The 22,863-nt window shown below is 40.4% G+C and overlaps 2 protein-coding genes, 1 long non-coding RNA gene and 1 pseudogene across 4 annotated transcripts; 1 reads left to right on the forward strand and 3 right to left on the reverse strand.

Annotated features, from left to right (window-relative positions):
* Nucleotides 1–4,785: 4,785 nt before the first annotated feature.
* LOC115149197 (uncharacterized) lies at nucleotides 4,786–5,270 on the reverse strand. The gene is made up of 2 exons (XR_003866816.1): nucleotides 5,171–5,270; nucleotides 4,786–4,900 (listed from the first exon to the last, which is right to left on the reverse strand). It is a non-coding gene; the product is annotated as an uncharacterized LOC115149197 (long non-coding RNA).
* Nucleotides 5,271–5,845: 575 nt separating this feature from the next.
* Nucleotides 5,846–7,680, reverse strand: LOC115148319 (myosin heavy chain, fast skeletal muscle-like; annotated as a pseudogene).
* A 1,660-nt stretch (nucleotides 7,681–9,340) lies between these two features.
* On the reverse strand, nucleotides 9,341–11,705 carry LOC115148320 (myosin heavy chain, skeletal muscle-like). Its single transcript, XM_029690244.1, has 5 exons — nucleotides 11,562–11,705; nucleotides 11,140–11,382; nucleotides 10,845–11,018; nucleotides 9,983–10,343; nucleotides 9,341–9,471 (listed from the first exon to the last, which is right to left on the reverse strand). The coding sequence occupies exons 1-5, from the start codon at nucleotides 11,703–11,705 to the stop codon at nucleotides 9,341–9,343; spliced, it is 1,053 nt and encodes a 350-aa protein (XP_029546104.1).
* A 4,282-nt stretch (nucleotides 11,706–15,987) lies between these two features.
* On the forward strand, nucleotides 15,988–22,863 carry LOC115149188 (serine/threonine-protein kinase TAO3). 2 transcript variants are annotated; one of them, XM_029691818.1, is made up of 8 exons: nucleotides 15,988–16,862; nucleotides 18,057–18,358; nucleotides 18,559–18,687; nucleotides 18,804–19,007; nucleotides 19,264–19,503; nucleotides 19,719–19,931; nucleotides 20,247–20,429; nucleotides 20,527–22,863. In XM_029691818.1, the coding sequence occupies exons 2-8, from the start codon at nucleotides 18,173–18,175 to the stop codon at nucleotides 20,686–20,688; spliced, it is 1,317 nt and encodes a 438-aa protein (XP_029547678.1). In that variant the 5' UTR covers nucleotides 15,988–16,862; nucleotides 18,057–18,172; the 3' UTR covers nucleotides 20,689–22,863. The 2 variants fall into 2 exon arrangements, with proteins under 2 accessions (XP_029547678.1, XP_029547677.1); XM_029691817.1 differs by having other exon boundaries at nucleotides 18,122–18,358.

Here is a 22,863-nt window from a genome sequence, read left to right on the forward strand (position 1 = left end):
GGGCGCGCAATTCAAATAAATAATCATAGAAATTATGGATATTAAACATGTAGGTACATACAAGTGTCTTATATTGGTTGAAAGCTTAAATTATTGTTAATCTAACTGCACTGTCCGATTTACAGTAGCTATTACAGCAAAAGCATGCCATGCGATTGTTTGAGGACGGCGCCCCAAATCAAAATATTTTTCCACCGGCACAGGTTTCATAAATTCACAAATAGTGATTAAATATTCACTTACTTTTTGAAAATCTTCCTCCGTTTTGTCATCTAACGGGTCCCAGCTATAACATGTAGTGTCGTTTTGTTAGATAAAATTCTACTTTATATTCCAAAAAGTCTGTTTAGTTGGCGCCATCGATTTGAGTAATCCACTCGTTCAACATGCAGAGAAAGAAATCCGAAAATCTACCCCTAAACTTTGTTTCAACAAGTCAAAATACATTTCTATTTACTCCTCAGATACCCTAAAATGTTATCAAGCTATAATATTTCTTACGGAAAGAAGTATGTTCAATAGGAATCCGATTTTAGCAGGTGCGTCTTGTCTTCATGCCGCGCCCAAACACGAATTTCCAAAACTGTGTCCCTCTACTAAAACTGATATTTCTTATTCGTTTTGGAAGTTACAAGCCTGAAACCTTGAACATAGACTGCTGACAGCCTATGGAAGCTAGAATTCAGTATACCCCTATACTTTCCATTGTAAGAGCATGGTCTCTTTCAACAAAAACAATTCTGGTTGGTTTTTCTTTGGATTTTCTCCTACCATATCTATTGTGTTATATTCTCCTACATTATTTTAACATTTCTACAAACTTCCAAGTGTTTTCTTTCCAATGGTACCAATTATATGCATATTCTGGCTTCAGGACCTGAACAACATACAGTTTACCTTGGGCATGTCATTCAGGCGGAAATTGAGAAAAAAGGGGCCTAGCCCAAAGAAGTTCTAAGAATGCTGAAACAGTTCTACAAATCATACATTTCAATATTGCTATTTCTATGAATGTAATATTTTTTAAATAAAAGCAATTAACAATCCATGGCAAAACTACCCATATTGAGGAGGGTTGGGGGCTCTTATGTAAGCTGTTAAACTCTTTGTATACAAACTACTGATGGTCATACCAATGATCATAAAGGCAATTGATTTAAAATTTTAGGTCCTCTGTAAGTATAAAAATATATATATATATATATATATTTTTATTTAATTTTTTATTTTTTATTATTAAATTACTACAATAGACCATAGAAACGCGTTGAATAACACATTCATGAATGGCAAAAAAGACAGTCAAAAAATAATTAAGGTTTGAAGTGTCTGTCCTATATCTAGGAGATATAAGAAAGCTCAGGAAATATATTTTTGGACACATATTTAACCCCTTTTTTTTGTTTCCACAGAACTACCTCCATACTTCCATTTATTTGTATGGGTTACCTTCAGACGAGTCCGGTGACACTTTAAAAAATATATATACAGTGGCAAGAAAACGTATGTGAACCCTTTGGAAATACCTGGATTTCTGCATAAATTGGTCATAAAATCTGATCTGATCTTCATCTATGGTCACAACAATAGACAAACACAGTCTGCTTAAAATAATAACACACAAACAATTATATGTTTCCATGTCTTTATTGAACACACCGTGTAAACATTCACAGTGCAGGGTGGGAAAAGTATGTGAACTCTTGGATTTAATAACTGGTTGACCCTCCTTTGGCAGCAATAAACTCAACCAAACATTTTCTGTAGTTACAGATCAGACCTGCACAACGGTCAGGAGGAGTTTTTGACCATTCCTCTTTACAAAACTGTTTCAGTTCAGCAATATTCTTGGGATGTCTGGTGTGAACTGCTCTCTTGAGGTCATGCCACAGCATCTGAATCGGGTTGAGGTCAGGACTGTGACTGGGCCACTCCAGAAGGGGTATTTTCTTCTGTTGAAGCCATTCTGTTGTTGATTTACTTCTGTGTTTTGGGTTGTTGTCCTGTTGTATCACCCAACTTCTGTTGAGCTTCAATTGGCGGACAGATAGCCAGATAACATTCTCCTGCAAAATGTCTCCTGCAAAATGTCTTGATAAACTTTGGAATACATTTTTCCGTCAATGATAGCAAGCTGTCCAGGCCCTGAGGGAGCAAAGCAGCCGCAAACCATGATGCTCCCTCCACCATACTTTACAGTTGGGCTGCGGTTTTGATGTTGGTGTGCTGTGCCTTTTTTCTCCACACATAGTGTTGTGTGTTCCTTCCAAACAACTCAACTGTATTCAATATAGGCAAGAAAAATACAATCATTTGTGTTATTAGATTAAGCACACTATGTTTGTCTATTGTTGTGACTTAGATGAGGATCAGATCCAATTTGATGACCAATTTATGCAGAAATCCGGGTGATTCCAAAGGGTTCACATACTTTCTCTTGCCACTGTATACATTTTTACATTTTATTTTTTTAACCAGGCAAGTCAGTTCAGAACAAATTCTTATTTGCAATGATGGGCCTAACCCCCTGGCCAAACCTTCCCCTAACCCGGACGACGCTGGGCCAATTGTGCACCGCCCTATGGGACTCCCGATCACGGCCGGTTGTGACACAGATCAAAAATCTCTGGAGAGACGTGAAAATAGCTGTGCCAAAACGTTCCCAATCCAACCTGACAGAGCTTGAGAGGATCTGCACAGAAGAATAGGAGAAACTCCCCAAAAACAGGTGTGCCAAGCTTGTAGCGTTATACCCAAGAATGGAGGCTGTAATCGCTGCCAAAGGATCTTCAACAAAGTACTGATTAAAGGGTCTGAATACTTATGTAAATGTCATATTTCAGTTTTAAATGTTTTAAAATTAGCAAAGATTTCTAAAAACATGTTTTTGCTTTGTCATTATAGGGTATTGTGTGAAGATTGATGAGGGAAAAAAACGATTTCATTTTAGAATAAGGTTGTAACCTAACAAAACGTGGAAAAAGTAAAAGGGGCCTGAATACTTTCTGAAGGCACTGTATGTATGTAAGAACATGTTTTATTAACCAAAAGAAGGTATCATTTAAGAAAACATATCCTGCTTGGTGTTTTTCCCAGTGTCAAGTTACTTTAAGTATAAAAACATAAAGGTCTCCTTTGATGGAGTACAGCCAGGGTAACACAACTTTCAATTACTTTCCTTACTGTGTTCCCAGCCAATAAAGTTAATATCAAATGCTTTAAATGGCCACGCAACCTTTAGAGTGGTGGTGTGAGAGAGATGTTTAAAGGGTGCTGATGGTGTTGGCATTTGGTGCAGCACTGCTTGCAAAGCAGTAGAACATGAGAGGCATGGGAGCCTTGTTACCTAGTCTAAATTCTTCTCCTCATGTCTCACAGGCTATTAAAAACAGCTCCAATAACTGATCCCACGTGGTGGAGATTTCAAGATCTTCCCAGTTACAGAACTAAATGAGTTAGTCATTAACACCACCCATCCTACTTTCCTATCCATGGTACTTGACAATATGTGTTGACATGATATGAAAATGGAAACAGGACAAATATGATTGATGGTGAGGCATGGTTTCCTCAAATGAATTAATATGAGTCACAATCTGCCATATTTTCAGTCACCCCTTGATTTGTGAATATTACTTATTTACAGTAACGCCACATGGTATCCACTGGGCTTGATATATCACGTGTGCATAAGTGATTCTAATTCCATAGGCCTTGACCTCCTTCCCTGGTCTGGGAGTAATTAGTTGTGCTTAGTATGGGATTTGAAATAAGAGACGCTCGTAGGCCTCCTGAGTGGCGCAGTGGTCTAAGGCACTGCATCGCAGTGCTAGCTGTGCCACTAGAGATTCTGGGTTGGAGTCCAGGCTCTGTCACAGCCGGCCGCGACCGGGAGACCCATGGTGCAGCGCACAATTGGCCCAGTGTCGTCCGGGTTAGGGGAGGGTTTGGTGTCCTTGTCCCATGTCCTTGTCCCATTGCGCACCTGCTACTCCTGTGGCGGGCCGGGCACAGTGCACGCTGACACGGTCGCCAGATGTACGGTGTTTCCTCCAACACATTGGTGCGGCTGGCTTCCGGGTTAAGTGGGCATTGTGTAATGAAGCAGTGCGGCTTGGTTGGGTTGTGTTTCGGAGGACACACGGCTCTCGACCTTCACCTCTCCCGAGTCTGTACGGGAGTTGCAGCGATAAGACAAGACTGTAACTACCAATTGGATACCACGAAATTGGGGAGAAAAAGGGGTAAAAAAAAAGAAGAAAAAAAAGACGCTCACTGATTATGGTTTAATGAGAAGTTCTACTATTTAAATAACTATTCCAGTGGCTATGACAGGGGTTTTCATCATGGTCAATGAGGGCTACCAAAAACAAAGGACTAATGTGGGAGATGAGTGAGGATTAAGCTCAGCAACTCAGAAAGACCACGAGAAGAGGTGACAACTAAATTAGCAGCACACTTTGAACAGGCAGAATAAACTATTGTTTTTCTTAGGATATGAGTACCAGTTAAATTTAAATGATATTGCATGAATTTATTTATCTGTTATATTGTGATTCTGTTATGTTATCACATTTAGGATTCCCATTGTTTTTGGAGGATTCCCATTGTTTTTGGAGGGGTGCTTCAGTCAAGAGTGATGAATCAATTCCTGAGGGCAAGGTAGGTCAAATGCACTTATAACTTTATTATTCCACCTGTAAGAATTATGTATTAGATCATTTGGTTGAAAATATATTTTGAACTACATTCATTTCAGTTAAAGAATTAACAAAACTGCAGAGATGATATTGTTTAATATTTTAATCAGTGCACATAAAGACTTTCACAATGGCAATCATTTGAGAAGACTTCAGTAGCATTGTTGATGAACACTTCCTTATTCAGCTTCTTTTGTTTCCTGGAAATACACAAATTAATCATCCAAACAACCAGATTTATTTCCACAAATGGGGAAATAAACCCCTTGGGATGTTAAGAGGGAGTTTCATGCAAAACGAATAATACTGGTGCGAATAACAGTTTAATACACTTTCACATTGACTTCCATATTATATGAAACACAGAAAGGCTTCAGGAACTTGTTCCTTGCTCACTCTTCTTTGGAGAATGGAATAAAATGTAAAATAGGATAACTTTTCCATTAAACAGAATGTAACGTCAAAATTACCTTTCCAGAGTCACAACTCTTGGCTCTCAGCTGGGACTCAGTAATGTCAGCACGCTCCTCAGCTTTCTCCAGTCCATGCTGCACCTTCCTGAACTAGGCCAGGTGAGTGTTGGCTTTTTCTTCCTGAAAGGACAATACGAAATAGTTGTAATTAGAAGGCTAAGGGTGGTACAGTTCAGGTTTACCATGTTTTGCAGAATAATTTGAGATGAATTTGCTTTTAAGTGACTTACCGCTTCCTCAGCCTGCCTCTTGTAGGTCTTAACCTTCAACTGCAGCTTCTCCACCAAATCCTACAGCCTGGTAACATTCTTCTTGTCCTTCTCAGTTTGAGGGAGGTGGGACATAGTTTTTTTTTAGATGCTGAGAGAGTCGGATCATTTTCTAGCCATTTGTTCAACACAGACAATTAACTTACCTGGTAGGTGAGCTCCTTCACTCTCCTCTCACATTTGCGGACACCTTTAATAGTACCTGCTCCACCTACCAGACAAGACTCCAGTTCACACACCTTGATTTAGGAATCAATATTTTGATTAGAATTCAGCTCATTATGTACATATACTGTATAGCTATCCCCTTTCAAATGTTAGCGCCTGTTATCAATAATTAATCAATCATTAACTTACTTCCCACCCAGACTGACCTGCAGGTCCTTGACTGTTACCTCCAGGTTTACTTCATCCTCTCCAGGTGGGTGCTGGTGTCCTGCTCCTTCTTCAGCTCATCAGCTATCATGGCAGCATGGTTTGTAACATCATATTTGTTTATAGAAAAGATTTAGGTAATTCATTCATACATATTTTATTTTACTCCCATCAGTGATGGCCTTCTTGGCCTTCTCCTCTGCATTTCTGACTTTGTGAACAGTGTCTTCCACCTCACCTTGGACCTGAAACCAAGTCACCCCAAGCTTCTTCTTGGTGCTCAGAAGAATTGTCTTCAAGACAAATCATGTAAAGAACAAGTTTATCAAAATTAGGATAAAACGTCATCAAAAGGTATAAATGAAAATGACTACCTGAGAGCAGCAGTCCAACCTGTTCACTGACATCCACCAGCTCTTGCTTGGCCACTTTGTGTCCTCTCTCTGTCTGCTCCAGAGCAGCCCTCAGCTCCTCAATCTCAGCCAACATCAGGGCGTTCCTGCGCTCCACCATGGCTGCCTGCTCCTTCATGTCATCCTGTCCTCTGATTGCATCATCAAGGTGCAGTTTAGCATCCTAATAATAAAGATGTTATGGAACAAATGTAGAGGCTGCTGTCCATAAGCATAGACTAGAAATCACTGGCCATTTTAAGGAATGGAACACTAGTCACTTTAATTATGTTTACATATCTTGCATTACTCATCTCATATGTATATACTGTATTCTATGGTATCTTAGTCACTTAATAATGTTTACATATCTGACATTACTCATCTCATATGTATGTATACTGTTTTCTATACTTCTACGGTATCTTCATCACTTAATAATGTTTACATATCTTGCATTACTCATCTCATATGTATATACTGTATTCTATGGTATCTTAGTCACTTAATAATGTTTACATATCTTGCATTACTCATCTCATATGTATATACTGTATTCTATACCTTAGTCCATTCCGCTCTGACATCGCTCGTCCATATATGTATATAGTTTTAATTCATTCCTACTTAGATTTGTGTGTATTGGGTATATATTGTGTAGATATTACTTGTTAGATATTACTGCACTGTTGGAGCTAGAAGCACAAGCATTTTGCAACACCCATAATAACATCTGTTAATCACGTGTACGTGACCAATAAAATTTGATTTGATATGATTTAAAACGTGGGAAGTCATTAAGTGATTGACTTTGTAAACAAATGTTGATCAAAAAGCTTACCTTGTCTTTGAGTTGTCCCTGGATGTTCCTTTGCTGTTTCTAGGCCTCAGCAGCTTGGTGGTTGGCATGACTCATCTGAATCTCCATCTCATTGAGGTTTCCCTCCATCTTCTTCTTGACTCTCAGTGTCCAGATTGCTCTGCATGGCGTTAATCACCATCTGGCTGTTCCTCTTGATCTGTTCCATCTCCTCATCCTTCTTTGCAAGCTTCCTGTCCACTTCACCCTTGTCCTTGTTGAGCTCCAGCTGGACACGCAGAATCTTGGATTTCTAATGTTCCAGAGTTTCCTATGTATTACACAAGAAACAAAGATGTTGATCAAAATTATATACATTTTTCGACTAAACTTACTGGGCCTATTCATGCATATGACTCCTAACCTCAGCTTCATCCAGAGCAGTCTGGATCTCTGCCTTCTAAGACTCCGCAGTATTCTTGGCCTTTTCCGGCTCATGAATGCTCTTTCCAGTCTCTCTTATCTGTTCAGTCAGGCCTGTGATCTCCTCTGCAGATACACAGAAAGGCGTTTTGGTCAAAAATATTGATTCAACTAGACACATTAAAACCTGCTATAACCCCTTGTACAGCCTACATTTTGGAAACATTTTTTGTTGTTGGGATGAGTCTGTAGGTTGGAGAATTTTACATTTTTCAAACACCTGAAACAGCTTTATCCTGCAATCTAGAGCCATAATCATAATGCCTAATTATATGTAAAAAAAAGTGTATTTTCTGCATAGGTTATCTAACTATACCTTTTTACCTGTTCAACTGTCATTTAAATGAATGATGCACATTGATTCTTTAAGAACTTTTATGCCTTAGGAGTTTAGTACAACTACCACACTGGCATATAGTATCATAACCCAATAATTAAAGCAATTTTTATATTTTCTAAAGCAACAATGCTAGCAGAGATGCCAGCTAAGATAGTTAGACAAACTACTCTAACTTATTAAAACACTGTGTGTGTCACTTGACACTCTCTCCTCCTCCACTGACGATACTGTCTGCACGCAGTAGAGTATCTAGCGTCTTGCCAAGCATTTGCTGTGTGGTGCACCTTGGAATGAACCACCTACTAGGTAGAATAGGCTTTTGGGTGCTCTTTGTCTGGTCCAGTCAATGTGCCCCCTCCACAAAATACAGCTGACAGATATTTTTTATAAATAATTATGATAAAACGTGGGATTAAAAATCCTGTTAATTAAACACTTTAATTAATTTAACGTCTGAAAAACAGGACAAATCTGAGGGGACAAGCACACTGGTGCCCTTTACGGGCATAACGCCTCTGATCTTTACATAATTGAAATCCCACGGATTCAAGCTAACAGTATAAAACATCCCTGTTATCATTTACACATGCCTTCTTGAATATAAATGTTTAGCTAGCTAGCTACTAAAAAGGAAGCTAGCCAACAACACCCAGGTTTGAGACATGCACACATAAATTGCTGTAAAATCGGAGTTATTCACCCAATCATTAACATTTTTGGTGTTGCTATGTTTGACACTGTTGATCTATTGGGGAAAGAGAAAGAATATTTCAGTAAAGAAAATGTGGATGTCTATGGAGGAAACATTTATTTTAGATCAATTTTTTAAAAGTATAACTTGTACATTATTGTGTGTGTAGGATGGACCTAGGAACGTTTTGAAGGCTTACATTTAATCTTACATTTATGCTTTTTCTAATTATATGTGGCTCCATACATTTCTGGATTTATTAGCAGTTAAAAAAGGGTGAATATTACACTAAGTGGAATTGTCCAGAATTGTCCAAAAGGCTGGGGTTTTAAAAATATTGATGTCATTCAACTTCTGCTTTTAAAATCTCCTCTAAATATGTGATATGTGATTGGTTTTACAGATTTATTTGGCTAATTCCTCTATTGACTGAAAATTAATTGAACCACTATACTGCAAGTTCTTGTTCTCACACTTCAGGGTCTCCAGCTGATCCAGAGCCTCCTCATTGGAGTTCTTCATCTTGAACAGCTCAGTGCTCATAAAGCGAACCTCTTTCTGAGATCACTCCAGCTCTGTCTGTCCTTCCTTATACTTCTGTTTCCACTCTGCCAGAACCTGTAAAAATGTACAATGTGACTAACTTACACAATTATGATCAACAAATATAATTATCTGTCATTGTATCTCATTACAATCATCTCTTTTTATTAGTATGCTTTCTCCCTTTCTAGCTTGTCAAAGTTCCTCTGCTTCCTGTTAAGGTTGGCAGCCATGGCATTAGCGCTCTCCACATCAACCATGAGGTCCTCTTCCTCTCACCGGAGTCGCTGTTTGGTCTTCTCCAGAGAAGCACACTTGGAGTACAGAGCTTCAATTTGTTCCTCAGCCTCCTGCAGATGGGTGGCAAGCTTTTCCCTGTTGAACATGACAATTATGCAATGAGAAACTATGAGAACAAATATCAGAAAAAGAGGTACATACTGTATTAATTGTTACTTTTGAACACACTTTGCCGCCTCAAGCTCTTCAGTACGCTGGATTGCATCAGTTTCATAATTGGTTCTCCACTGAGCTACCTCACTGTTGGCCTTGGACATTACACACTGCAGCACAGCCTTGGCCTCCTGTTAGTCCTCAAACTGCTCCCACAGCATATCACAGTGACGGCTGGCTGATTACAAACTATGAGCTAGGGTTTAGCCTTTAAGAAGGAAAAACAAGTAATTGGTTATAATAAAGTTACAAATGAAAATGTATGAATTGATTGTTTGTAATGACAGGTCCTTACCTTGACCTTGACCTCCTCAATCTGCTGAGTGTGTGTCTGCTTCTGGTCAGCTGAGAAACAAGAGCTTCTTTCTCTTCAAGCTGCTGGCTATATTCACCTGGTGTAAATGCACATCACTCTTGATTGAAATTACATTCATATTAATTGGTGGCCTCTATGATACTGTAACATGAGAGATCATCAATCTCCATTTTGTATTCATTCTTCTCCTTCTCAAGCTTCTGCTTGATACGCTGAAGGTTGTATATCTGCTCTCTCAGCTCTGCTACGCTGTCAGCCTGCTTCTTGTGGAGAGCAGCAGCGGTATCTTCATGCTGCAGGTTGGATTCCTCAAAGTCCCGGCGCAGCTTCTGGAAATCATCCTCACACTTCTTGTTCATCTCAATTTGAGCAGCAGTTGCACCACCAGCCTCTTCAAACCTCTCACTGATCTCTTCAAGTTCCCTGGAAAGATCAGCTCTCTGCTTTTCAACCTTAGCGCGGGCAGCACCTTCTGCCTCAATCTCTTCTTCCAGTTCCTCAATATAGGCCTAAGATGAAAGGGTTAATGCAATTGAGTCCACCTTATAAATTATTGAATGAAAATAAATACATTATAAACTGCATACTTCACACCTAGAGCTCCTTGATTTTCTTCTGTAGTTGAGACCCCAAAGATTGAAGATGAGCAATCTTGCTTAGAAGCTGGCTGGTTTCAAAGTCCTTCCTGTTATAGACATAGGCAATGTTGACAGTTAAGTCTGAATCCTAATAAAAAGCATATGTTGATACAGTAGATGATTTATTACATTTCACTCCATGTTATTTTTTGATCTTCTCTTCCGACTGCTGCTTGTCATTCTCCAGTCCATTATAGATTCGTGGGCCAGTTTTAGGTCACCCTCAAGCTTCCTCTTGGCTCTCTCAATTTCCATGTGGAGCTTCTTCTCTTGCTGCAGAAAACCCTCAAGCTATACAATTAGAGAACATATTTATTAAAGTTAATTCTGAGCCGGTTTTATTCCAGCAATTTGATCAAAATCTAAACTCACATTATCCACTTGATGCTCAAGCTTGGTCTTGGATTTAGTCAGTGTTAACTTTGTCGTCCTCTGCCTGGAGATCCACCAGGGTCTGCGGATGTGCCTCTTGGAGTGCTTTTTCTCCTTGGTTAGCTTGCCAATGCTCTCATCATGAGAGGCCATCTCCTCTGTCAGATTTCTAACCTGGTTAAAGTGAACGAGAGTCGAACTGTGTTGATACCAAATCAAAATGTAAATTTTCATCATTCCATTCACATAAGCAGGTTGAATTTACAATGAAACAATATAATCTATTACGCCATACCTTGTTTTCTGTTCCATGTTTCTTCTTCTCCACTTTAGCCAGAGTGAGCTCTAAGTCATCAATGTCTTTCTTGAGCTCGGAGCACTCATCCTCCAGCTTCTTCTTCGTAGTCAGCTCAACATTCATTTCCTCCTCATCCTCCAGTCTCTCGGTTGTCTCTTTGAGTTTGGCCTCAAGCTGGATCTTACTCTTGATGAGTCCCTCACATCTCTCCTCAGCATCTGTGAGATTCTCAGATTCCTGCTGTCATAACAAGAGTACATGTACAGTTTATTTAATGACACAATATCAATGAATTGATGCAACGGTATCTTTGAAACATTTTGAAATGTTCATCAGCTAATGATTGTGTTCTATGAGAAATGCTCACTCAAAGATGCTACTTGGAGTTGCAAGTCATTCTTCTCTTGCAGAAGAGATACCCTCTGTTCCTCAATCGCCTTCTTCCTCGCCTCAGCCTTGACCAAATTCGCTTTGCGTTTTGTAAAGTCTTCTTTCATGTTAGCCAGTTCCTTCTCTGTTTTTTCACTCTCCAGAAAAGGCTTGATCTTGTAGTACACCTTCATCCATGGTCAGTGATAGGTTCTAAGTTTCTGGTACAATGATCCAGAAGTACTCCATTTTAATCTCATGCTAGATTTGTGAAACCACACGGGGTCATACAGCTGCAGTGGCAATTTTAGCATGTAAATCTTGGTGGGGCATGCCAGCAAAGCCACTACACAACACTAAACAATACATTAATTGGACTATAATGATGACAAACGGTGCCCACAAACTGTTAGGGCCTACATAAAGCTGTCCCAACAGCAATCCCAACACCTTACCACTGCTACACATGGCTATCAGTGGAGCCTTGTCTGGCGGCGAAACAGTTCATTCAGCCTCCTGTACTGCCTTTAAAAAAAATATAGCTGATATAGCTGACTTACATTAAACAAATGTGGTTTCTACTGACAATTAAGATGTACAAACTATGGCATAAAGGGACGACGAGCGGATAAGAGGCAATCCGTAATTTCAATTAAGACATTAATGAGCGAGCTAGGACGGATGTAGTCAATATAACTATTTGTTCAGCACTTTTGAAATGTACAGCGACAGAATTCAGAACATGGACCGTTCTTACTGTATTCTCCCTGTACACCAAGTCTGAACCGTAGGATAAATAAAGGGGGCATACTCTTACTGACAATTGTGGCTGCTTTGTGTGATGTATCGTTATCTCTACCTTCTTGCCCTTTGTGCTGTTGTCTGTGCCCAATAATGTTTGTACCTTATTTTGTGCTGCTACCATGTTGTGTTGCTACCATGTTGTTAAGTTGTGTTGCTAACATGCTGTTGAAATGTGTTTCTGCCTTGCTATATTGTTGTCTTAGGTCTGTCGTTATGTAGTGTTGTGTTGTCTCCCTTGTTGTGATGTGTGTTTTGTCCTATATTTATATTGTATTTATTTTTTATTTCAGGCCCCCGTCCCCGCAGGAAGCCTTTTGCCTTTTGGTAGATCGTCATTGTAAATACAAATTTGTTCTTAACTGACTTGCCTAGTTAAATAAAAGGTTAAATAAATAAATAAATAAAAAATAAGCAGACAAAGAAAGGTTTTACAATATTTGATGATGACATTCCTCTAAAACAGGCTATAGGCTACATGTGCACCACCAAGTCAGAACAGTAGGCTAAATTATGAGGGGAAAAGGGACCACATTATTTGGGTGAGGCATATGGGCTACTAACAGTTTACTACACAACATACACTTAGTATTAATTTCTTAGCTGCAGTATACCTATCTCCCTGGCAAATTACATAATTTTTGCAGCAGCATACAATACATTTTTGGACTCACCTTGATGTGCTGTGCTCACTTGAACAGGAAGGTGGTGCGGTGGTCCTTCTAGGGCAAATTTTGTCATCATGCATTGTCATCAAAGTCTGGAATTCTCTGGATTTATGGTGCTTTCAAGACAACTGGGAACAACAAGGTTGAATCATGACGTTTGTGATCTTCAGGTAGGAGCTCTTGAAAGAGGCCCGAGTTCCCGACTTGGAATTCACACTTGTCTTGAACTCACTGAAGTCTGAGATTTCCCAGTTCCAAGTTTCCATTTGCTTTGAAAGCGGCAGAAGTCATGACAGCATGGCCAATGTTGAATGTTTATCCTTTTAAGCTTGGAAAAGAGACCCTTAAAAACTCAGAATTGGACCACACATCCACTCCACTGAATTGTGCTGCTAGTGATTGCTTTACAATGCTTGGAGTTAGCCACTGATTCCTTCCAAACCACTCATCGTTGAATTTGCGATTTCCAACTTGTTGTGTAATGTTTATGTTCAATGGCCGATGAGCACCGGCATGTTTTATCTATAATTTCTCTTCATATGACAAGGACTGAAAAGGATTTGCAAGTTGATTGTCGACTTGATTCATGATGATGACTGATAGCTTACTAGCTAAGATTTTGAAAGTATGATGTTGACATTATCAGTCCAATCAAAGCTACTGTAGATATAACGTGATTTTTTTCTGTGGTCAATGACCTTAAGCCTTAATGGATGGGCATTTCTAATGTAACTCTATGGCAGCACCCAAGGGGCTTGAATTTTGGAGCTCTCCCCGTAGATTTTGCGGTGACGTAGTGTCCCCATGAGTGACAGAACACTGAGCCAATCACACCGCAACTAGAGAACATTACCAACCCCTACGCTTCGTATTTCCCGCTGGCTGCCCCACCACCACAGAAAGCACTGAGCTAGGCTGGAACACCTGCATTTTGGAGCTGCCTTACTCAAGAAAGCAAAAAAGAGACCATGTTTGTATGCGGCTTTATTAACACAATTATGTTTCATTTTTTTTAACTTTGTTTGCAAACTGATATATATTAATGCCAAACTAACATGCAAAACATACACACATATATATATATATATATATATATATATATATATATATATATATATATATATATATATATATACATATACATACACATACATATATACACATACATACATACACATACATATATATATATATATATATATACACACTTATATACATACATACATACATACATACATACATACATACATACATACATACATACATACATACATACATACATACATACATACATACATACATATATATATATATATGTATATACTGCTCAAAAAAAAATAAAGGGAACACTTAAACAACACATCCTAGATCTGAATGAAAGAAATAATCTTATTAAATAATTTTTTCTTTACATAGTTGAATGTGCTGACAACAAAATCACACAAAAATAATCAATGGGAATCCAATTTATCAACCCATGGAGGTCTGGATTTGGAGTCACACTCAAAATTAAAGTGGAAAACCACACTACAGGCTGATCCAACTTTGATGTAATGTCCTTAAAACAAGTCAAAATGAGGCTCAGTAGTGTGTGTGGCCTCCACGTGCCTGTATGACCTCCCTACAACGCCTGGGCATGCTCCTGATGAGGTGGCGGATGGTCTCCTGAGGGATCTCCTCCCAGACCTGGACTAAAGCATCCGCCAACTCCTGGACAGTCTGTGGCGCAACGTGGCGTTGGTGGATGGAGCGTGACATGATGTCCCAGATGTGCTCAATTGGATTCAGGTCTGGGGAACGGGCGGGCCAGTCCATAGCATCAATGCCTTCCTCTTGCAGGAACTGCTGACACACTCCAGCCACATGAGGTCTAGCATTGTCTTGCATTAGGAGGAACCCAGGGCCAACCGCACCAGCATATGGTCTCACAAGGAGTCTGAGGATCTCATCTCGGTACCTAATGGCAGTCAGGCTACCTCTGGCGAGCACATGGAGGGCTGTGCGGCCCCCCAAAGAAATGCCACCCCACACCATGACTGACCCACCGCCAAACCGGTCATGCTGGAGGATGTTGCAGGCAGTAGAACGTTCTCCACGGTGTCTCCAGACTCTGTCACGTCTGTCACGTGCTCAGTGTGAACCTGCTTTCATCTGTGAAGAGCACAGGGCGCCAGTGGCGAATTTGCCAATCTTGGTGTTCTCTGACAAATGCCAAACGTCCTGCACGGTGTTGGGCTGTAAGCACAACCCCCACCTGTGGACGTCGGGCCCTCATACCACCCTCATGGAGTCTGTTTCTGACCGTTTGAGCAGACACATGCACATTTGTAGCCTGCTGGAGGTACCCTCATTTGTAGCCTGCTGGAGGTACCTCTCATACCCAAGAAGACTTGAGGCTGTAATCGCTGCCAAAGGTGCTTCAACAAGGTACTGACTTGGAGGTGAACCATTCTGAATACTTCTGTAAATGTGATATTTGCTTTTTATATTTAATACATTTGCTACAATTTCTAAAAACCTGTTTTTGGTTTGTCATTATAGGGTATTGTGTGTAGAATGATGAGAATAAGGCTAATGTAACACAATGTGGAAAAAGTCAAGGACTCCGAATACTTTCCGAATGCACTGTATAACTCACATTTCTATGTGAATTTGGTCAGGTTGCCCAAAAAGTTACATATTGCAGCTTTAACAAATAATATACATATTTATAAACAGCTTACCTATTAATGAATTAAAATGCCGTTATTTGTAAACATTTAAGCAGGTATAAACATAATTACAATTCAGAAGCAATTAAGGCATGCATAATAATTTACAAAACACATATAAAAATTTATAATGGCTTATTCATGAAAGTTATTGTAAAGGGTAATCAAGTTTTATTGTAGAGGGTAATCAAGTTATCTGTACAGTAGGTTACCTATAGCCAGTCCTCTGAACTATTATTCGTTTTAAGTCGTTTTTACAATGCTACTATTGTATGACTTTTATAATGACCTTGTTGTTTATTCAGAAATGTTTACAAATCTGTATCAAAAATCAACAACATTCTATTAAATGAAGGAAGCCACACCATATAATGAATTTAAAGAATCGTTGTACAGCTTCCATCAAGTATGTGAAACATTGCAGTGTCTCTTTAAAAAAAAGTGGGAGTGTGAAAGATGGCTAGTGAGAGCTGGAGAGATCAATAGAAGGCACTAGAAACAACCATCTAAGAAAGAGCACAATGTATTTTGACTGAAAATGAATTGGAATATATAATAATTATCTAGCTGATTAGTATCGTCATAGGAGAAATATGCCTTGGATGGATCTCTGTTTGATTTGCCCATAATCTTTTTATTTTATTTTGAGTTCGGGAGGAGTGCAACAATCTCTTTATAATTTTCCTCCTCTTCTTTTTGCCCTGATTGTATGTTATAGGCATTGTATATTTCACCCTTTCCCACCGGATTCATTTGGTTCCTCCTCCTCAGGAAGTGGAGACGCCAGAGAACAAGGACTGCCTTCAGCTGCTGCCTTCCTGGCGGTGCCCGCAATAGCTCTGCGATGCCCTGTTCATTTCTAGCGAGGAGCTGCAGGCAGTAGCGAGGGACCACGCAGGGGAAGGATGCATTTAAAGCAGGATGTGTGCTGGATGCTGGGAGACACGGCAGCGATAGCAGCAGCAACAGCGAGCACAGAGGGCCTGGGAAGCGCCCACCCCCTCTCTCTCCTCCTTTTCCTCCCCCCCTGCAGGACCATGCTTGCGTGAGGGATGAGGCTGTGCACAGGGACGCCAGGCCAGAGCTGCGGCCTACTTCTTCTCAAAAGAGCCGGGCTCTCGACTGCAAGATCTGTGAATGCTTTGCCACCATCAAATCATCAGCATCTTTGGTAGGCAGGCTCCCTCTCCCCGCTGTTTGCATAAGAAACAAGGGGGGTCTCTCTCTCCGTCCTCTCAGCTGCACATCTGTAGTCATGGCAACCGGATCCCGTTAATAAGTGTCATTTTTTCAATCCTCCGTTTCCCCCCCTCTGCCTGTGCTTTTATATGTGTGTAATCGTTTGGATTTCTATCAAATCTCTTTCGATATCGGTTTATCATGATTTCAAGTCTTTTGTTATTTATTTACAAGCTGTACCTTTACCATTCAATAGTAGGCCTGCAAACCGCTCCATTTGTGGCTACATATACAGTATGTACTTGACAGATATATTAGCATGAGGAACACCATATTGACGTTCAAGTCACCCTCTTTATGCTCATATATGTAGCAACCATTACATTTACATTTTAGTCATTTAGCAGATGCTCTTATCCAGAGCGACTTACAGTAGTGAATGCATAGATTTCATTTTCATTTCATACATCTTTATTCCCCCGTACTGGCCCCCCGTGGGAATCGAACCCACAACCCTGGCATTGCAAACACCATGTGTTGCAAACACCATGCTCTACCAACTGAGCTACAGGGAACCATAATTGATGATGCATGTGCTATGTTACTAGCATGAAATCTGAGCCAAGCAGCCATGATCAATCAGTGAAGAGGAACAGTGTGCATTATTTCATGCCCTGGAAAATGCTATCTACAGATACTGTAGCTAATAATCCTCAGGAATGTCCACCAATTAACAATTGTTTGCATGTGTCTTTGCATGTGTTTTATGTGTCAAATTTATGACAGGATTTGTGATAGGTGGTAATAGAGGCCATATTTAGTTATAATGATTGGACTTTACATGTGTTGGACTAGAACGCAGATTATATTTGGTATATTCTGGAATTCATTTAGTTATACTACATCAAGGGTGATATTCAGAGAATGCTCTTTAGAGTAAGAGCAAATACATAGAACCAAATGAATACTATAGTTAGCTTTAGGTGTACTGAATATAGTCTTTGTGAGGACTCTATTCCATTTAAGGTATTCTTGCAAAGACAATAAAATATGTTGAGTTATGTTTCAGATTCACAAAGAACATTGTTCTACTGTATTTTAAGGTCTATTACTGAGTATGACTAGGATACTCGTCCATGTTGAACGATACAGTACATTTTAATTCTACAGTCGTCTTTCTTCACAGGCCCTCTGGCTTTTCACCCCTGACCGTTCTCTCTGTGGCCTCCGACCCCTGACCCCTGTGTCCAGGTCACCAGGTAGATCCAGGAGCATGAGCAGGACTCTGAGCTGCGGGAGCAGATGTCTGGTTATAAGCGTATGCGGCGGCAGCACCAGAAGCAGCTGATCGCCCTGGAGAACAGGCTGAAGGCGGAGATGGACGAGCTTAGGCTCCGGTTGCAGAAAGAAGTAGAGACCCACGCCAACAACACTTACATAGAACTGGAGAGACTGGCCAAACGGCACGCCGTTCACACAGACAAAGAGGTGAATGATGTACTGTCGCCTGGTAGGACAGTAGGTCCTGATTGGTATGAATGAGGTGTAAACTGAAGATGTTCAAACTCCTTGATTAGATAGCATCCTTAGAATTTTGCCCTTTCAGCATAATCTCAGAATTCTAAACAGAACATCGAAGGGAGGTGATAAGCCTTTAATTCTGGAACATTTAATATGTTCCCGTACAGATAAAGGCAGCTACAGCAGAGGAGAAGAGGATCCAGCAACAGATCATTGCCCAGCAAAAGAAGGAGCTGACCACCTTCTTAGACAACCAGAAGAGAGAGTACAGGCTCTGTAAAGAGAAGATCAAAGAGGTAAATGCATGAATCATTAACAAATGTTTCCTCTTTGTTTGTGTGAAATTGTTTGCATTTTCCATGCATTTTCTCCCATGACCCACTAAGGCCTGGTTCTTGTCTGGGTGTTGCAGGAGATGAATGAGGACCCCAGTACACCCAAGGAGGAGAAGCAGGAGCGTCTGTCCAGGCACAAGGAGACGGTGCAGCACTCACAGGCTGATGATGAGGCCCACCTCCTTGACCAGCAGAGACTGGTCTATGACAGGAGTTGCCGGGCCATGAAACGCAGGACACTGGTCAGGAGGCACGAGTTTGAACAGGAGCAAATGAGAGAGGTACAGTTGCTCTCTGAGATTTAGTTGGCTAACTGAACTCACTACATGCGGTGTCCATGAAGCTGATAGATGTGTGCTTTTATATCCCTTCTTTATCAGTCTGTTGTATGATCGCTTTCTTCAACTTTGCCTCATAGTTCCCGGTAGAATAGTCATCTCAACCTCTTTTGTTAAATGGCCTAATTTGCATTGTACAAATCTGAAGTACTGTATATTTAAAATGAAATGGAAAGATGAGGAATATGTCCCGTCCCAGGAGCTGAATAAGAAGAAGACCCAGAAGGAGATGGAGCAGGCCCTGATGATCCGACAGGACGAGTCCACTCAGGAGCTGGAGCGCAGGCAGCTGCAGACACTGCAGAGGCTCCGTGTTGAGCTGATCCGCCTGCAGCACCAGACCGAGTTGGAGAACCAGGAGGAGTACAACGGCCGGCGGCAGAGAGAGCTGCACAGGAAGCACGCCCTAGAGCAGAGGCAGCAGCCCCGGAACCTCAAGGTGCATAGAATCTATACTGCAGCTGTTGCACTGTAAATTTGGTTTAGTAAGAGCCAATGATAAATCATTGTGTGTCTGTACATCTAGGCAAAGACCCTTTAGTTAAAGTTGTACCCCTGGTCAGACTGAAGCTCAGCCGGCACCCAAAACTGGCAAAATTATTGTTTCTTATTGTATATTTCTTACGATTTTTCTTTCCATTTGTCCTTCTGGAGATGTTGGAGATGCAGATCAAGAAACAGTTCCAGGACACGTGTAAGGTGCAGACCAAGCAGTACAAATCCCTGAGGAACCATCAGCTTGAGGTCTCTCCTAAGAGTGAGCACAAAGCCATCCTAAAGTCACTGAAGGAGGAGCAGACACGCAAGCTCGCCGTGCTGGCCGAGCAGTACGAGCAGAGCATCAATGAGATGATGGCCTCACAAGCGGTAAGTGGACTTACCCTGAACCTCCAAACAGTCACACAATCTCTGCTGGTACATGCATTACATTTTTTGCCAACTCGGTGGCCTTGTGGTTAGAGTGTCCGACTTAAGATGGGAAGGTCGGAAGTTTGATGGATTGGGTTAAGGCCCTGCGATAGACTAGTGTCCTGTCCAGTGGTGTATTTGCACATCAAGCTGCCTCACGCTACAGAAACAGGAGATAAGCTTTTGCTCCTATGAGTCGTTCCAGCTCGTGCAAGGCTACTTTACTTACATGTATTTTTAACCCCTCTTGCTCTCGTCTCTGTGGTCCTCCAGATGCGTCTGGAGGAGGAGCAGCAAGGAGAGTGCCAGGCGTTGAAGCAGCAGCTGCAGCAGGAGATGGAGCTCCTGGATGCCTACCAGAACAAGACCAAGGCCCAGACAGAAGCCCAACATGAACGGGAGCTGCAGAAGCTGGAGCAGGAAGTCTCCTTACGCAGGGCCCACCTGGAACAAAAGGTATGTTTTGATTATTTTATAAGTAACACAGACTCACCTCTTTAAACTGACCACTTCATTTATTTTATTGTTTAATATTCAACAATTGTGGATTCAGATTGAAGAGGAGCTGGCCTCACTTCAGAAGGAACGCACTGAAAGGATCAAGCACCTGTTTGAACGGCAGGAGAGGGAGATGGACGCTTTCGAAACAGAGAGCGCTAAGCTGGGGTTTGGGAGCTTAGGATCACTGGACTTCCCCAAGGAGGATGACAGATGAAAATGGATGTGTGTGTGGAGGACTCTTCCCTTCTGCTGTATGGTGTAGACACGTGCCTGCACGGTCTCACTGTCGACTTGACCATGGTCAACCTCCACAGTGACAACGCTGGGTAACTCTCTCGCTCTCTCGTCTTTTAGATACCACATCACAGCATAGTGCTGTCATGTGCCAGGGGAACTACTTTTGTGCAATTTAAAAAGGGGGAAAATAAAACAAGATTCATTCAAAACACAAGACAAACCAAGTGTGTGTAACTGAAAAGTCACACGTTGGAGATTACGAGAAACTAATGCTTATCAAAAATAAGAACTGACTCTTTCCTCCATGCCGTCACAGCTCCTTTTGGTATAAAATTCAGGAAATTTTAGTAAAAATGAGCACTTTGATATGTTTAAGTATTAACCATCATGTTCATATAATGCTTAATGCGTATGTTACATTGAGGGGCATTGCGATTGTGGAATGTGAGCTGCGGACTACACCGTGATGTTTAGCTGCTTCATCTTTCTTCTCAGAGAATGTGAATAATACTGTATGTGAATACTGTGAGCTAAAAGAGGGTATGGGGACGGTGTCAGATGTTGTATCTACACAGTTTTATGGAGAGCTTTTACTTAATTCCATATTGCGCTAAAGAATATAGTCCTTCACTTTTTTAAACAATTACGGTATTTATTTTCCATTGTTCAGTATTTAGGATTTATTGGCATCAGTTTGATCAAGGTGTGTATTTTATCACAATGATTCAACTCAGTAAAACTGCTTATTGTTGCATGCACTTTAAAGACACATTCAGGTTGTGAAGTAAAGCATGAATCTGTCAAGAGATTTTAGCCGTTTGTAAATAAAAGTGGTCATAGCATTTTTGTTTTAATGCCTATTGATACTGAACATAAGCGCCATATTAGATATGACAATTTCACAAATGCCTTTATTTAAGTTGTGCCTATGAAGCGGTTTTGATTTGTCGTTGTTCTTTCATGTTTGTTTAGCACGGCCAACACCATTGTTTGTTCCATTCAAATTTGTGAATAATTTAATGTTCACTAATCAAAGGTATTGTAAAGGAAATGGTGAGAATTGTGCTGTATAACTTTTGATATAAATATTTGTATTTGAGAACCTAACTAGGAGATACAGAAGATTTGGTCGATTACTGATGAAGGAAATTCACATTATAATTGGAAATATGTTTTTTTGTTGTCACAAATAGAACTGACATGGTAATACAGTAGATCAACATAGTGAAAACGAATCACTGCAGACTTATCAGATTGTATAAAAACAGTTTAATGGCATCACAGAATTACTGTAAATACAGATTTTTTAAAGATGTCTGGCAGGTGGTTGCTTTGTTCTGGGTTGCATTCAAGTCATAGCTGTTTAGCTACCAGATGTACAATGTTTTGCAATGTTCACTGTTATTATTGCACATAAGGTTGCACAATGTGTCCATTACAGTGACTGGGAAGGAAATTGTTTGGTGCTTGATTTCTAATATCACCATCAGCCTTTGTGATCCTGTGACACAGACAGAAGACCAGATTGAATGTCTGTCTATGGATGTTACAAACTATTTCAAAGTGTCCAGGGTGAACAATTTCAAAAGATTTCTTGAATGCAACCCTGGTATTTTGACAGTTGCCTCCAAACTCTCCTGTTCCCTATACATTGATAAGTGATGGAAATCATGCTCTTCGTAGTGGTGGGCTGGGCAAGTGAGATTGAGAATGGTATAATATCTGACACAAATGCAAGAGAACTAACTATGGAATTTGAAATACATGAATAAACAACTAATATTTTCAATGTGAACAACCCAGTATGGCATTGTTGATACCCCCAGACTTATGGCTCCTTGCAAGAATTCAAGTGTCAAAGTTATTTAGTAGGCCTAATTTGCTGTAAATTACTCCTTTGAAAGCAAAATATTTTGAGTTTGGAAGGTTTTTCAGATTGTAACTTTTGTTGACAAATGGTTTAGATCCATATGCTATTTTATTTGGGTTGGTTGAAAATGGTTTAAACCTGTTATGAACCAAAGTATTTATGTGGACTTCAGTTATAAAGAAATATGTATTTAGCTAGAATAAAGGGGACTTTCCTAAACTAAGCCATGCAGCATTTCCTGTGTGGCACAGATGAAATAAAAGAGATTCTCTTGAAACATGA

The sequence above is a fragment of the Salmo trutta genome, chromosome 15, assembly GCF_901001165.1.
Source record: "Salmo trutta chromosome 15, fSalTru1.1, whole genome shotgun sequence".
Lineage (NCBI taxonomy): Eukaryota > Metazoa > Chordata > Actinopteri > Salmoniformes > Salmonidae > Salmo > Salmo trutta.